Consider the following 12,515-nt stretch of genomic DNA (forward strand, 5'->3'; position numbering starts at 1 on the left):
ATGCTGGCTCTACGTTCCCAGGCTTTGCATCCAGAGCAGATGCTGCTGGAGCTGTGCTCCCTGCACATGAAGTCGGGGGCCTGCTCATGTCACAGATCATGCTCCTTTCCATCTGGGGACAGACTTTGTCATTTATGGAATATTATGACACAGTTACTCTGGGACATTCCTGCTCAAGGAACTGCAGACATAGTGTGGAGAAATGGATGCCTTGCCTACACAGAGCTGATGTTCTGTGTGTGTGTCTGTATGTGTAACAGGACGACAATAGACAAGATAAATACCATAAATAAAATAAAAAAGAGTGACCACAGGAGGGCATGACTGAGGGGCCGGGGTGGGGTGTCTGGCCTTTTGTGAGGGATGTAAGGATGGCCTCTCCAAGGTTAAGTTTGATCTAAGACTTGAACAATGAGGAGACAGTGGTCCTGGAAAGAAAGCTCTAAGCAGGGGAAGTAGCAGATGCAAAGATCCTGACTTGGAAACAAAGGAGACAAGCTTAAAGGACAGAGAGAAACCCAGGATGGCCTTGTCATTGTGATAGAAGTCATGCATTTTATTCCAGTTGCAGTGGGGGCTTTTGGAGGGTTTCCCTGGGGAGAGGTCCAATCTTGTCCAGGCTTAGGGAGGCCTGGACTGAGGTGGTCCAGGTGAGAGATGATGGGGTGTGGCTGAGCCGAGGAGATGGCAGAGCCATGAGGCTGGGGACAGGTTTGCATGTCTAAGTGACAATACCTGCTGGGAAGTGTGCATAAAAGACAGAAATGCCACTCAAAGCCAGACACACAACTGCTGAGCCAGGAGGGCTGGTCCAGAGCAAGTGGCTGGGGGTGGTGGTGGGAGTCCTGCTAGCAGGTAGTGTCTTGTAGCCACGTCTGTCCTCTATGGGCACAGAGCCACCTAGACAAAGCCCTAGCAGGGACACCGGTTCCAGGGCCTGGGAGGTCGGGGAGCAGGTCACTGATGCAATAAGCTCTGCTCTATCCACCAGGACTAGTTTCAGCCCAGGCTGCAAGCGCTGCCTGAAAGATACCCACAGTGTAAACCGTGGGGGTCTCTTCTATGTGTTGACTCACTTAACTTTCTTGACAGCCCTGAGACAGCTCTCACTGGTGTCCTCAGTGACAGATGAGGAGACAGAGGACAGAGGTCATGGAACTTTTCCAAGACTGAAAAGCTCATGAGAAGTAGCACCAAGATGGGAATGGAAACTGGTGCAACCACTGTGGAGAACAGTATGGAAATCCTCAAAAAACTATAAATAAAGGTATCATATGATCCAGCAATCCCACTCCTGGGCAGATATCTGGAGAAAACTCCAGTTTGAAAAGACACATGCATCCCTCTGTTCACAGCAGCACTATTTACGAGAGCTGAACAGAAGCAACCTAAAAGGCCTTAGAAAGATTAATGGGTAAAGAAGATGTGGTACATATATACAGTGGAAAACTACTCAGCTAGAAAAAAGGGTAAAGCAATGTCATTTGCAGCAATACAGGTGGACTTGGAGATTATCATACTAAGTGATAAGTAAGTCAGACACAGAAAGACAAATATCATATGATGCCACTTATATGTAGAATCTGAAATATGACACAAGTGAACTTATCTATGAAACAGAAACAGACTCAGAGAACAGACTGGTGGTTGCCAAGGGGGAGGGAGTTGGGGGAGGGGTGATTGGGAGTTTGGGATTAGCAGATGCAAACTATTATATAGAGAATGGAGAAACAACAAGGTCCTACTGTATAGTACAGGGAACTATATTCAATAGTCTGTGAAAAACCATATGGAAAAGAATATGAGCAAGAATACACATGTATGTGTAACTGAATCACTTTCCTATACAGCAGAAATCAACATGACATTGTAAATCAATTGTACCTGGACTCCCCTGTGGTGCAGTAGGTAAGAATCTACCTGTCAGTGCAGGAGACATGGGTTCGATCCCTGGTTCAGAAAGATTCCACATGCCACGGAGCACCTAAGCCCGTGCACCACAACTACGGAGCCCGTGCTAGAGAGCCCACGAGCCACAACTGCTGGGCCCCCGTGCTGCAACTACTGAAGCCCGAATACCCGAGAGCCCTTTACACTGCAACTACTGAATCCCAGATCTAGAGCCTGTGCTCTACAACGAAAGAAGCCAGCACAATGAGAAGCTCGTGTACTCCAAAAAAGAGTAGCCCCTGCTCACCGCAACTAGAGAAAACCCTCACAAAGCAACAAAGACCCAGCCCAGCCAAAAATAAATTTCAAAAATTAATAATAAATAAATAAGTAAGTAAAGTTTGCAAAATAAAAAATTAAAAAAGCTATGCTGGAGTAAATGTGGTGCTAGTGGTAAAGAAACCGCCTGTCAATGCAGGAGATGTAAGAGAGGTGGGTTCAATCCCTGGGTCGGGAAGATCCCGTGGAGGAGGGCATGGCAACCCACTCCAGTATTCTTGCCTGGAGAATCCCATGGACAGAGGAGCTTGGTGGGCTACAGTCCATAGGGTTGAAAAGAATCGGACAAGACTGAAGCAACTAGGCATGCATGCAGAAAAAGAAGTAGCACCAGCAATGGAGGGCAAGTAGCCCAGGCCAGAGCCCAAGTCTTAATCACTGCTTCCCTCCTGGAGGGGGATTCTGCTCCCCAGGCAGCCACACCCCAGAGGTCGACAGGCAGCATAAGATGCAAGAGGGTCCCCCAAGATAGCTAAGTGCTGAGGCTTACAGGACAGTTTGTTGGAGGAGGGGTAGGCTGAGCTGCCTGAGGCCAGCTGTGAACAGAGGGAGGTGAGATGGACTGGCATTCTGAGTCAACAGTGAGGAGGAGCAGGTAACGAGCTGATGTTTAGGAAGCAGATGAGGTCTAGGACCACACAGAGGATGGGGCAGCTGAGGAGGGGAGTAGGTAGCCAGACCAGGGGTCACTCACACCCTTTACTGACCTTAGAGGCTAACAGATCTTCATTTGTTCCTGATCACAGGAAATGTGCTGGGTGGAGACCAGAGTAAGGGTGAAGAAGCCAGGTGGTGAGAGGACACACCTTGAAAGCAGAGCTGCAGCCTGGATGTCAGAGCCCATAGCCCACCAGAACACCCCATGGTGCTCTCTAGGAATAACTAACCAGCACCCTGTGGTTCTAGAGTTTCCATATGGCCCAGTAAAGCAACTCCTAGATGGACACACCGTAGGAACTGAAGATATGTCCACAAACTTGTACATAAATGTTTGTGACATCCTTATTCCTATCACAATAGCCAGAAACAGGTACAGCTGAAATGTTTCAACCAATAACTAGAAAAACAGAGTGTGGTATTTCCATATGACTGAACACAATTCATCCTGAAAAAGGAATGAGGTACTGAAACCTGCTGTACCACGGATGAATCTTGAAGAGATGTTAAGTGAGAGAAGCTAGTTATAAAAGGCTGTGTACTATATGATTTTACACATATGAAATGTCCAGAATATGAAAATCCACATAGACAAAAAGTGGACAGTGACTGGAGGGCTAGAGTGAGTACTGAGGGGAACAGGGTTTCTTTAGCCAGTGATAAAAATGTCCTAAAATCAGACCTAAATCAAATCTCTTACGATTAACAGTAGAAGTGACAAATAGATTCAAGGGATTAGATCTGATAGAGTGCCTGAAGAACTATAGACAGAGGTTCATGACATTGTATAGGAAGCAGTGATCAAGACCATCCCCAAGAAAAAGAAATGCAAAAAGGCAAAATAGTTGTCTGAGGAGGCCTTAAAAATAGCTATGAAAAGAAGAGAAGAGAAAGGCAAAGGAGAAAAGGAAAGATATACACATTTGAATGCAGAGTTCCAAAGAATAGCAAGGAGAGATAATAAAGCCTTCCTCAGTGATCAATACAAAGAAATAGAGGAAAATAATAGGACGGAAAAGACCAGAGATCTCAAGAAAATTAAGATACCAAGGGAACTTTTCATGCAAAGTTGGGCACAAAAAAAGGAAAGAAATGGTATGGACCTAACAGAAGCAGAAGATAATAAGAAGAGGTGGCAAGAATACATGGAAGAACTATACAAAAAAGATCTTCATGACCCAGATAATCACGATGGTGTGATCACTCACCTAGAGCCAGACATCCTGGAATGTGAAGTCAAGTGGGCCTTAGAAAGCATCACGGTGAACAAAGCTGGTGGAGGTGATGGGATTCCAATTCAGCTATTTCAAATCCTGAAAGATGATGCTATGAAAGTACTTCACTCAATCTGCCAGCAAATTTGGAAAACTCAGCAGCGGCCACAGGACTGGAAAAGATCCGTTTTCATTCCAATCCCAAAGAAAGGTCATGTCAAAAGAATGTTCAGACTACCACACAATTGCACTCATCTCACACGCTAGCAAAGTAATGCTCAAAATTCTCCAAGCCAGGCTTCAATAGTATAAGAACCGTGAAATTCCAGATGTTCAAGCTGGTTATAGAAAAGGCAGAGGAACCAGAGATCAAATTGCCAATATCTGTTGGATCATCCAAAAGGCAAGAGAGTTCCAGAAAAACATTTCCTTCTGCTTTATTGACTATGCCAAAGCCTTTGACTGTGTGGATCACAACAAACTGAGGAAAATTCTTAAAGAGATGGGAACACCAGACCATCTTACCTGCCTCCTGAGAAATCTGTATGCAGGTTAAGAAGCAGCAGTTAGAACTGGACATGGAACAATGGACTGGTTTCAAATCAGGAAAGGAGTACATCAAGGCTGTATATTGTCACCCAGGTTATTTAACTTATATGCAAAGTACATCATGAGAAATGCTGGACAGGATGAATCACAAGCTGTAATCAAGATTGCCAGGAGAAATATCAATAGCTTCAGATATGCAGATGACACCACCTTTATGGCAGAAAGCAAAGAAGAACTAAAGAGCCTCTTGATGAAAGTGAAAGAGGAGAGTGAAAAAGCTGGCTTAAAACTCGACATTCAGAAAACGAAGATCATGGCATCCAGCCCATCCCTTAATGGTAAATAGATGGGGAAACCATGGAAACAGTGACAGACTTTACTTTTTGGGCTCCAAAATCACTGCAGATGGTGACTGCAGCCATGAAATTAAAAGACACTTGCTCTTTGGAAGAAAAGTTATGACCAACCTAGACAGCATATTAAAAAGCTTAGACATAATTTGCCAACAAAGGTCAATCTAGTCAAAGCTATGGTTTTTCCAGTAGTCACATATGGCTGTGAGAGTTGGACTATAAAGAAAGCTGAAGGCCAAAGAACTGATGCTTTTGAACTGTGGTGTTGGAGAAGACTCTTGAGAGTCCCTTGGACTGCAAGGAGATCCAACCAGTCCATTCTAAAGGAGATCAGTCCTGATTATTCATTGAAAGGACTGATGCTGAAGCTAAAACTCCAATACTTTGGCCACCTGATGTGAAGAACTGACTAAGAAAAGACCCTGATGCTGGGAAAGATTGAAGGCAGGAGGAGAAGGGGATGGCAGAGGATGAGATAGTTGGATGGCATCACCAACTCAATGGACATGAGTTTGAGTAAACTCTGGGAGTTAGTGATGGACAGTAAGGCCTGCTGTGCTGCAGTCCATGGGGTCGCAGAGTCGGACACAACTGAGTGACTGAACTGAACTGAACTGAAAATTGGATAGTGGTGAAGGCTGCACCACTCTGTGTGCTAAGTCACTTCAGCTATGTTCGACTCTTCATGATCCTATGGACTAGATCCCACCAGGCTCTTCTGTCCATTGGATTTCCCAGGCAAGAATACTGGCGTGGGTTGCCATTTCCTTCTCCAAGGGATCTTCCTGACCCAGGGATCGAACCTACATCTTCTGTGGCTCCTGCATTGCAGGCAGATTCTTTACCACTGAACAACTAGGGAAGGTCTCTGTACCACTCTGCACTATACAAACTCTAGAGAATTGTATACTGCACAGGAGTGAATTTTATGGCATGTGAATTGCATTTCAATAAAGTTGTTATAAAAAAAAAAACTCATTGCTCAATTTCCCACTGTTAAACACAAGGAAACTTCAACGTGGTGCTGAAACTTACCTTGCGAGCTGCTTGTTGAAACCGTCTCTGTGCTCGGAATCTGTTGACCCAAGTATTATTAACGAGTGGATCAAAATTAGGATGAAATTCCTGGATTTTCTGTGAACACAAAATATTGGTCTATCTTAGATTTAAATTTTAACTCTGGGCATAATCATTTAATAAAAATGTTTCAGAGTTTGATCTCAAATCAGGTTATTTATTCTTCCATTTAATGAGCATTTATTAAGCACTTTGGTGCACACAGCATTATAGGGACTACTTCTTGGGTTAGGAACCAAAAGAAAGATAAGATTTGAGTTTTAAGAAATGTAGTCAATGCTCATTTTTCTAGTGACTCAATGTCACATACATATAATGCAGATCTGTTTCTGGCTTTCTCTTTGGTTTCATTTATCTTTTGTCCATCCATATGCCAGCACCACACTGCCTTAATGATCTGACTTTTTCATAAGACTTTGTCTCCTTCAGAGGCAGTCCTCTCCCCCAGTTTAGTCACTTTAAGTTAAAACAATTCTCGAGCCTTTTCTCTTTCCTATGTGTACATGCGTGCTCAGTCACTCAGTCGTGTCCAACTCTTTGCAACCCTATGACTGTAGTCCACCAGGCTCCTCTGTCCATGGGGTTTTCCAGGCAAGAGTACTTGAGTGGGTTGACATTTACTTCTTCAGGGGATCTTCCCAACCCAGGGATCAAACCCACATCTTCTGCGTCTCCTGCACTGTAGGCGATTCTTTACCACTGAGCCACCAGGTAAGCTGGTGGCTTACAAACATACACACACACATATCTACACAATAATATTCATGTTCATGTTGTGCATATATACATATATATGTACTGAAAGACTTTCTCTATTGAGATATTAGCTAGGATTGCATTAAATCTATAGATCAACTTTGAAAGAAGTGACATCTTTGCAATGTTTATCCTCTTTCATGAAACTTCTGTAAAAATCTTTCAACTTATTTAGATCTTTGTTGCTGTTCTAGTGCAAAGCTTTGTAACTGTTAGATTTGCTTCTAGGTACTTGCTTGCTCTTATAAATTACATGCCTATTAAATTATATGTTAACATTGTATTTGTTTTATGCGAAAATACATACATATTGTACAATGATTTTATATGCAATTGCCAAGCTCTCCCACAAATTCAGTAAGATGAATTATTCTGGCAATAGATTCTTTTAGATTTTCTATAATCATAGTCAATCATATCATATGAAATCAAAGATCTTTCTCTCCAATATTTATGACTTTTACTATATCTTTTTCTTATCATGCTATACACTATCTAGAATCTCTAACACAATACTGAGTAAAAGAGCTTATATTTCCTTGTACATATAATACTTCTAACTTTTCACCAATTGGAAAGAATTTTACTGCTATTTTTTTTTAAAGCAATTTATCAGTTTACAAAAGTTGCTATTTTTCTCATTTGGTGAGTTTTCTTTTTAGAAAATTGTGAATATTACATCAAAAAAGAAAGAGAGAAAGAAAGAAACGTACAGTCTAGATAGGCAAGATCGAACAAACACATGCGGCCCTGGGAAAGAATGAAGTCACATGGAAATCAGTCCCTTGTGATGGGGGATGGGATGCCTTGGAATGGGGGGCCAGACTGTGTGGTCCTCACGAGGCCTGCACACCATGTGCACACGTGCATGAAAACTAGTAATTGGCTGGGAAGGAAAGGGTGCCTGGGGTGTCGAGAGGCCACCAGAGCCTCTGGCACTGCAGGTTCTTAAACAGAGAAACAATGTGAAGACAGTCATCGGAAATGGATCAGCCCCACGTTGGCCCCGGCAGTGCGCCACGGAAGAGAAGGCGGATCTCAGGAATAAGCTGAGGCTAAGGTGTGATGGGGTGTGACAGTGGACCTGGGGGTGGCCTCATGGAAGAGTGACTGGCAAGACTTTGGGGCCAGATGACATGTGGGGTGAAGGAAAAAGGTGAAAATAGTTCAGATTTGACAGATCCAGAAGAGAAAAGTGAGAATGATGGAGGTGGGAGATGGAGAAGAATCTTTCCATTGTTAAAATTAAAAATTGGGATAGACAACAGGTCCCACTGTATAGCAATGGGAACTACATTCAATATCCTCTGATAAAACACAATGGGAAAAGAATGTATATATATATATACATTATATACACACACACACATACTGAATCACTGCGCTGTACAGCAGAAACTCACACAACCTTTTAAATCAATTATACTTTAATAAAGTTTAAAGAAAAAACAAAAATTAAAAATTGGGGTTTTTAACCAGAAACTATCACACGACAGAATAAACTCTGGTGGGGCTGCTGTCCCCACTTCGGAGGTGAGACACTGCGGCACCAAGGCTGAAAGAGCTCCTCCCGGATCATATCGGTGGTGGAGCTGGAGCCAGCGCTCCGGTGTCTGACTTCCTGTCTTGTTTGACAAGGGGAAGGAGAGGGCAAGGAACCTACCCAGGGACCCACTCTGAGGATCAGCACGCAGACAGGGGCGTGGACAGCAAAGTGGAGTCGCTCAGGCCTGTCTGACTCTTTGCGACCTCATGGACTGTAGCCTACCAGGCTCCTCCATTCATGCGATTTTCCAGGCAAGAGTACTGGAGTGGGTTGCCATTTCCTTCTCTAGGGGATCTTCCACCCAGGGATCGAACCCGGGCCTCCCGCATTGCTGGCAGACACTTTACCATCTGAGCCAGCAAAGGGGAAGAAAAACAGAGACCAAGAGGAGACAGCAGAGTGTGGGAAGAAGGTGCCTGTATAGGGTGCCATTAATCTCAAATTGATGCCTGACTTGTGGACGTATTAAAAAAAAAACCACTCTGTGAAAAGGTAAACAAGTTAAAAATTATTAAACAATTCTCTCGGTAAGAGGATTTCTAGAAAATTGCTTATATGCTTAAAAAATAAGCATATAAAGAGCTGCTGACATAAGCATGTAAATAAAATAAAAATAAATAAAAATAAGCATATAAAAGAGCTGCTTTTCTTTATTCCAAATAAAGAAAAGTTACTCACTTCTTCCAGGTCGTGTAAAATCCGTTTGGGGTGAACTTCTGTCTTGCGTCGCTGGAATTCCTCATACAAAATAGGATCTCCTCTATCTAGCTGGAGTTTTCAATCATTGAAAATATTAAAATTGAATACAGATGCACACAACTACAACTGTTATTTCTCTTTAAAACGGGTAGAAACACATTAAGCAGTTGGTCTAATCCATCCACGGTGTTCCTGCTGAGAGTGGTGGTTAAAATGATCACTGCAAGTACACCTACTGTTTAAATATGGAAAGTTTTATTAGAAGCACAAACCCAACACCTTCTTATTAAAATTAGAGAGAGTGTGTGTGTGTATGTGGGTGTACTTACACGCGCACGTGCGTGTACACGCATGCGACCACTTGGTCATGTCTGACTCTTTGGGACCCCACTGGCTGTAGCCCGCAAGGCTCCTCTCTCCATGGAATCTTCCAGACAAGAATACTGGAGTGAGTTGCCGTTTCCTCCTCCAGGGGATCTTAACGATAGTCTCTGGAAATTATCCGAAGCATTTAAAATTCACAGAAAGGATTCTAGGAAACTGTCTCCATGGGGGTGTAGAGGTTTCATTTAAAAGAAATTTAACGTCCCAGTAAAGTTTTAAGCTCCTTAGAGCTAATTAACCAAGGATCAGGTTTAACACAGGCATGTGATCTCTCCCCTCTTCCTGGGTGGTGGAGGTTGGGGGTTTGTCTCGTCCCTGGATTGAGAGTCTCCCAGATTGCTCCCCTTCCCCTACTACTTGTGTCCCCCTGAGTAATCTCCCCTGTTCCACACTAGGCACTTCCAGGTTGTTCTCAGGAAGGCTGGCTTGGCTTGGTCAGTGTCTGTACATACCTGTCTCTACAGTAAAAAGGACCATACACACTGCAAAAATGTGTTAGTTTTTGCTTCTCTGTGGGTTTTACTATTTGCTAATTAATTTCTAAAATTAGCTTGGTTCTCAGGTACACTATCCACAGTCATTATCCACTATCCACTATCCACAAAGACTAAACTGATTGGCATACATACTACTATATTTAAAATGGATAACCAACAAGGACCTACTATATAGATCAGGGAACTCTGTTCAATATTCTGTAATAGCTTAAATGGGAAAATAATTTGATAAAAATAGATATACAAATATGTATAATTGATGCAGATGATACCACTCTAATGGCAGAAAGTGAAGAGGAACTAAAGAGCCTTTTGATGAAGGTGAAAGAGGAGAGCGAAAAAGCTGGCTTAAAGTTCAACACTGAAAAAATGAAAATCATGGCATCTTATCCCATCACTTGATGGCAAATAGAAGGGGAAAAAGTGGAAACAGTGACAAACTTTATTTTCCTGGGCTCCAAAATCACTGTAGATGGTGACTGCAGTCATGAAATTAAAAGATGCTTGCTCCTTGGAAGAAAAGGTATTACAAACCTAGACAGCATATTAAAAACCAGAGACAATATTTTTCTGACAAAGGTCCATATAGTCAAAGCTATGGTTTTTCCAGCAGTCATGTACAGATGTGAGAGTTGGACCATTAAGAAGGCTGAGCACTAAAGAACTGATGCTTTTGAACTGTGGTGCTGGAGAAGACTCTTAAGAATACTTTAAGACTTCAAGGAGACCAAACCAGTCAATTGTAAAGGAAATCAACCCTAAATATTAACTGGAAAGACTGCTGCTGAAGCTGAAGCTCAAATACTTTGGACACCTGCTGTGAAGAGCTGACTCATTGGGAAAGATTCTGATGCTGGGAAAGACTGAGGGCAGGAGGAGAAGGGGGCGGCAGAGAACATGATGATTGGATGGCATCACTGATTCAATGGACATGAATTTGAGCAAACTCTGGGAGCTAGTGAAGGACAAGGGAGTCTGACGTGCTGCAGTCTATGGAGTTCGAAAGAGTTGGACACAACTTAGTGGCTGAACAACAACTTAGCAACTGAACAACAACGATAACTGAATCACTGTGTCACACACCTGAAACTAACACAACATTGTTAATCAACTATGTTGTTGTTGTTTAGTCGATAAGTTATGTCTGACTCTTTTGCAACCCCAATGGACTATAGCCTGCCAAGCTCTTCTGTCCATGGAATTTCCCAGGCAAGAATACTGGAGTGGGTTGCCATTTCCTTTATCAGAGGATCTTCCCGTCCCAGGGACGGAACCTGCATCTCCTGCATTGGCTGGGAGATTCTTTACCACTGAGCCACCAGAGAAGCACTATTCCAATATAAAATAAAAATTAAAAATGAATAAATAAAGATTGAACTTCAAGAAATCTATTCCAACCATCACATCAACACCTTATTTAGAAATAAGACCTACTGTATGGCACAGGGAGCTATACTGTATTTTGAGCTATAGAGTATTTTGTCATAACGTGTAAGGGAAAAGAATCTGAAAAAGAATATACATATATATACGTGTGTGTGTGTATAACTGAATTACTGTACTGTATACCTGAAACTAATATGAGCCTTACAGATAGCTGAGAAAAGAAGAGAAGTGAAGGCAAAGGAGAAAAGGAAAGATATATCCATCTGAATGCAGAGTTCCAAAGAATAGCAAGGAGAGATGAGAAAGCTTTCTGAAGTGAACAATGCAAAGAAATAGAGGAAAACAACAGAATAAGACAGACGAGATCTCTTCAAGAAAATTAGAGATACCAAGGGAATATTTCATGCTAGGATGGGCACAATAAAGGACAGAAACACATGGTTTTCTAACCGAAGCAAAAGATATTAAGAAGAGGTGGCAGGGATACACAGAAGAACTGTACAAAAAAGGTCTTAATGACCTGGATAGCCACGATGGTGTGGTCACTCATCTAGAAGCAGATATCCTGAAACCTGGAGTAAGATATCCTGAAACCTGGTTCCTAAGTGGGCCTTGGGAACCATTACTACAGACAAAGCTAGTGAAGGTGATGGAATTTCAGCTGAGCTATTTCAAATCCTAAAAGATGATGCTGTTAAAGTGCTGCACTCAATATGCCAGCCAGCAAATTTGGAAAACTCAGCAGTGGCCACAGGACTGAGGCCACTCAGTGTTGGTTCTCAATCCAATCTCAAAGAAGGGAAATGCCAAAGAATGTTTAAACTACTGCACAATTGCACTCATTTCACATGCTAGTGAGGCTTCAACAATATGTGAACCTAGAACTTCCAGATGTACAAGCTGGATTTAGAAAAGGCAGAGGAGCCAGAGATCAAATTGCACCATCCACTGGGTCACAGAAAAAGCAAGAGAATTCCAGAAAAACATCTACTTCTGCTTCATTGACTATGCTAAAGCCTTTGACTGTGTGGATCACAAAACTGAATAATTCTTAAAAAGATGGGAATACCAGAACACCTTAGCTGCCTCCTGAGAAACCTCTATGCAGGTCAAGAAGCAACAGTTAGAACCAGACATGAAACAAGGGACTGGTTCAAAACTGGGCAGG

General features: G+C 42.6%; 1 protein-coding gene across 1 annotated transcript in view; it reads right to left on the minus strand.

The window, feature by feature from the left end:
- Nucleotides 1-12,515, minus strand: part of CFAP221 (cilia and flagella associated protein 221) — a 124,602-nt gene that overhangs the window by 47,329 nt on the left and 64,758 nt on the right. Inside the window, exons 12-13 of the mRNA XM_013970323.2 lie at nucleotides 9,060-9,149; nucleotides 6,038-6,136 (exon numbers count right to left, since the gene is read on the minus strand). Coding sequence (XP_013825777.2) covers nucleotides 6,038-6,136; nucleotides 9,060-9,149 — 189 coding nt within the window. The remainder of the gene's footprint in view (nucleotides 1-6,037; nucleotides 6,137-9,059; nucleotides 9,150-12,515) is intronic.

Source organism: Capra hircus, chromosome 2, assembly GCF_001704415.2.
Source record: "Capra hircus breed San Clemente chromosome 2, ASM170441v1, whole genome shotgun sequence".
NCBI classification, from domain to species: domain Eukaryota; kingdom Metazoa; phylum Chordata; class Mammalia; order Artiodactyla; family Bovidae; genus Capra; species Capra hircus.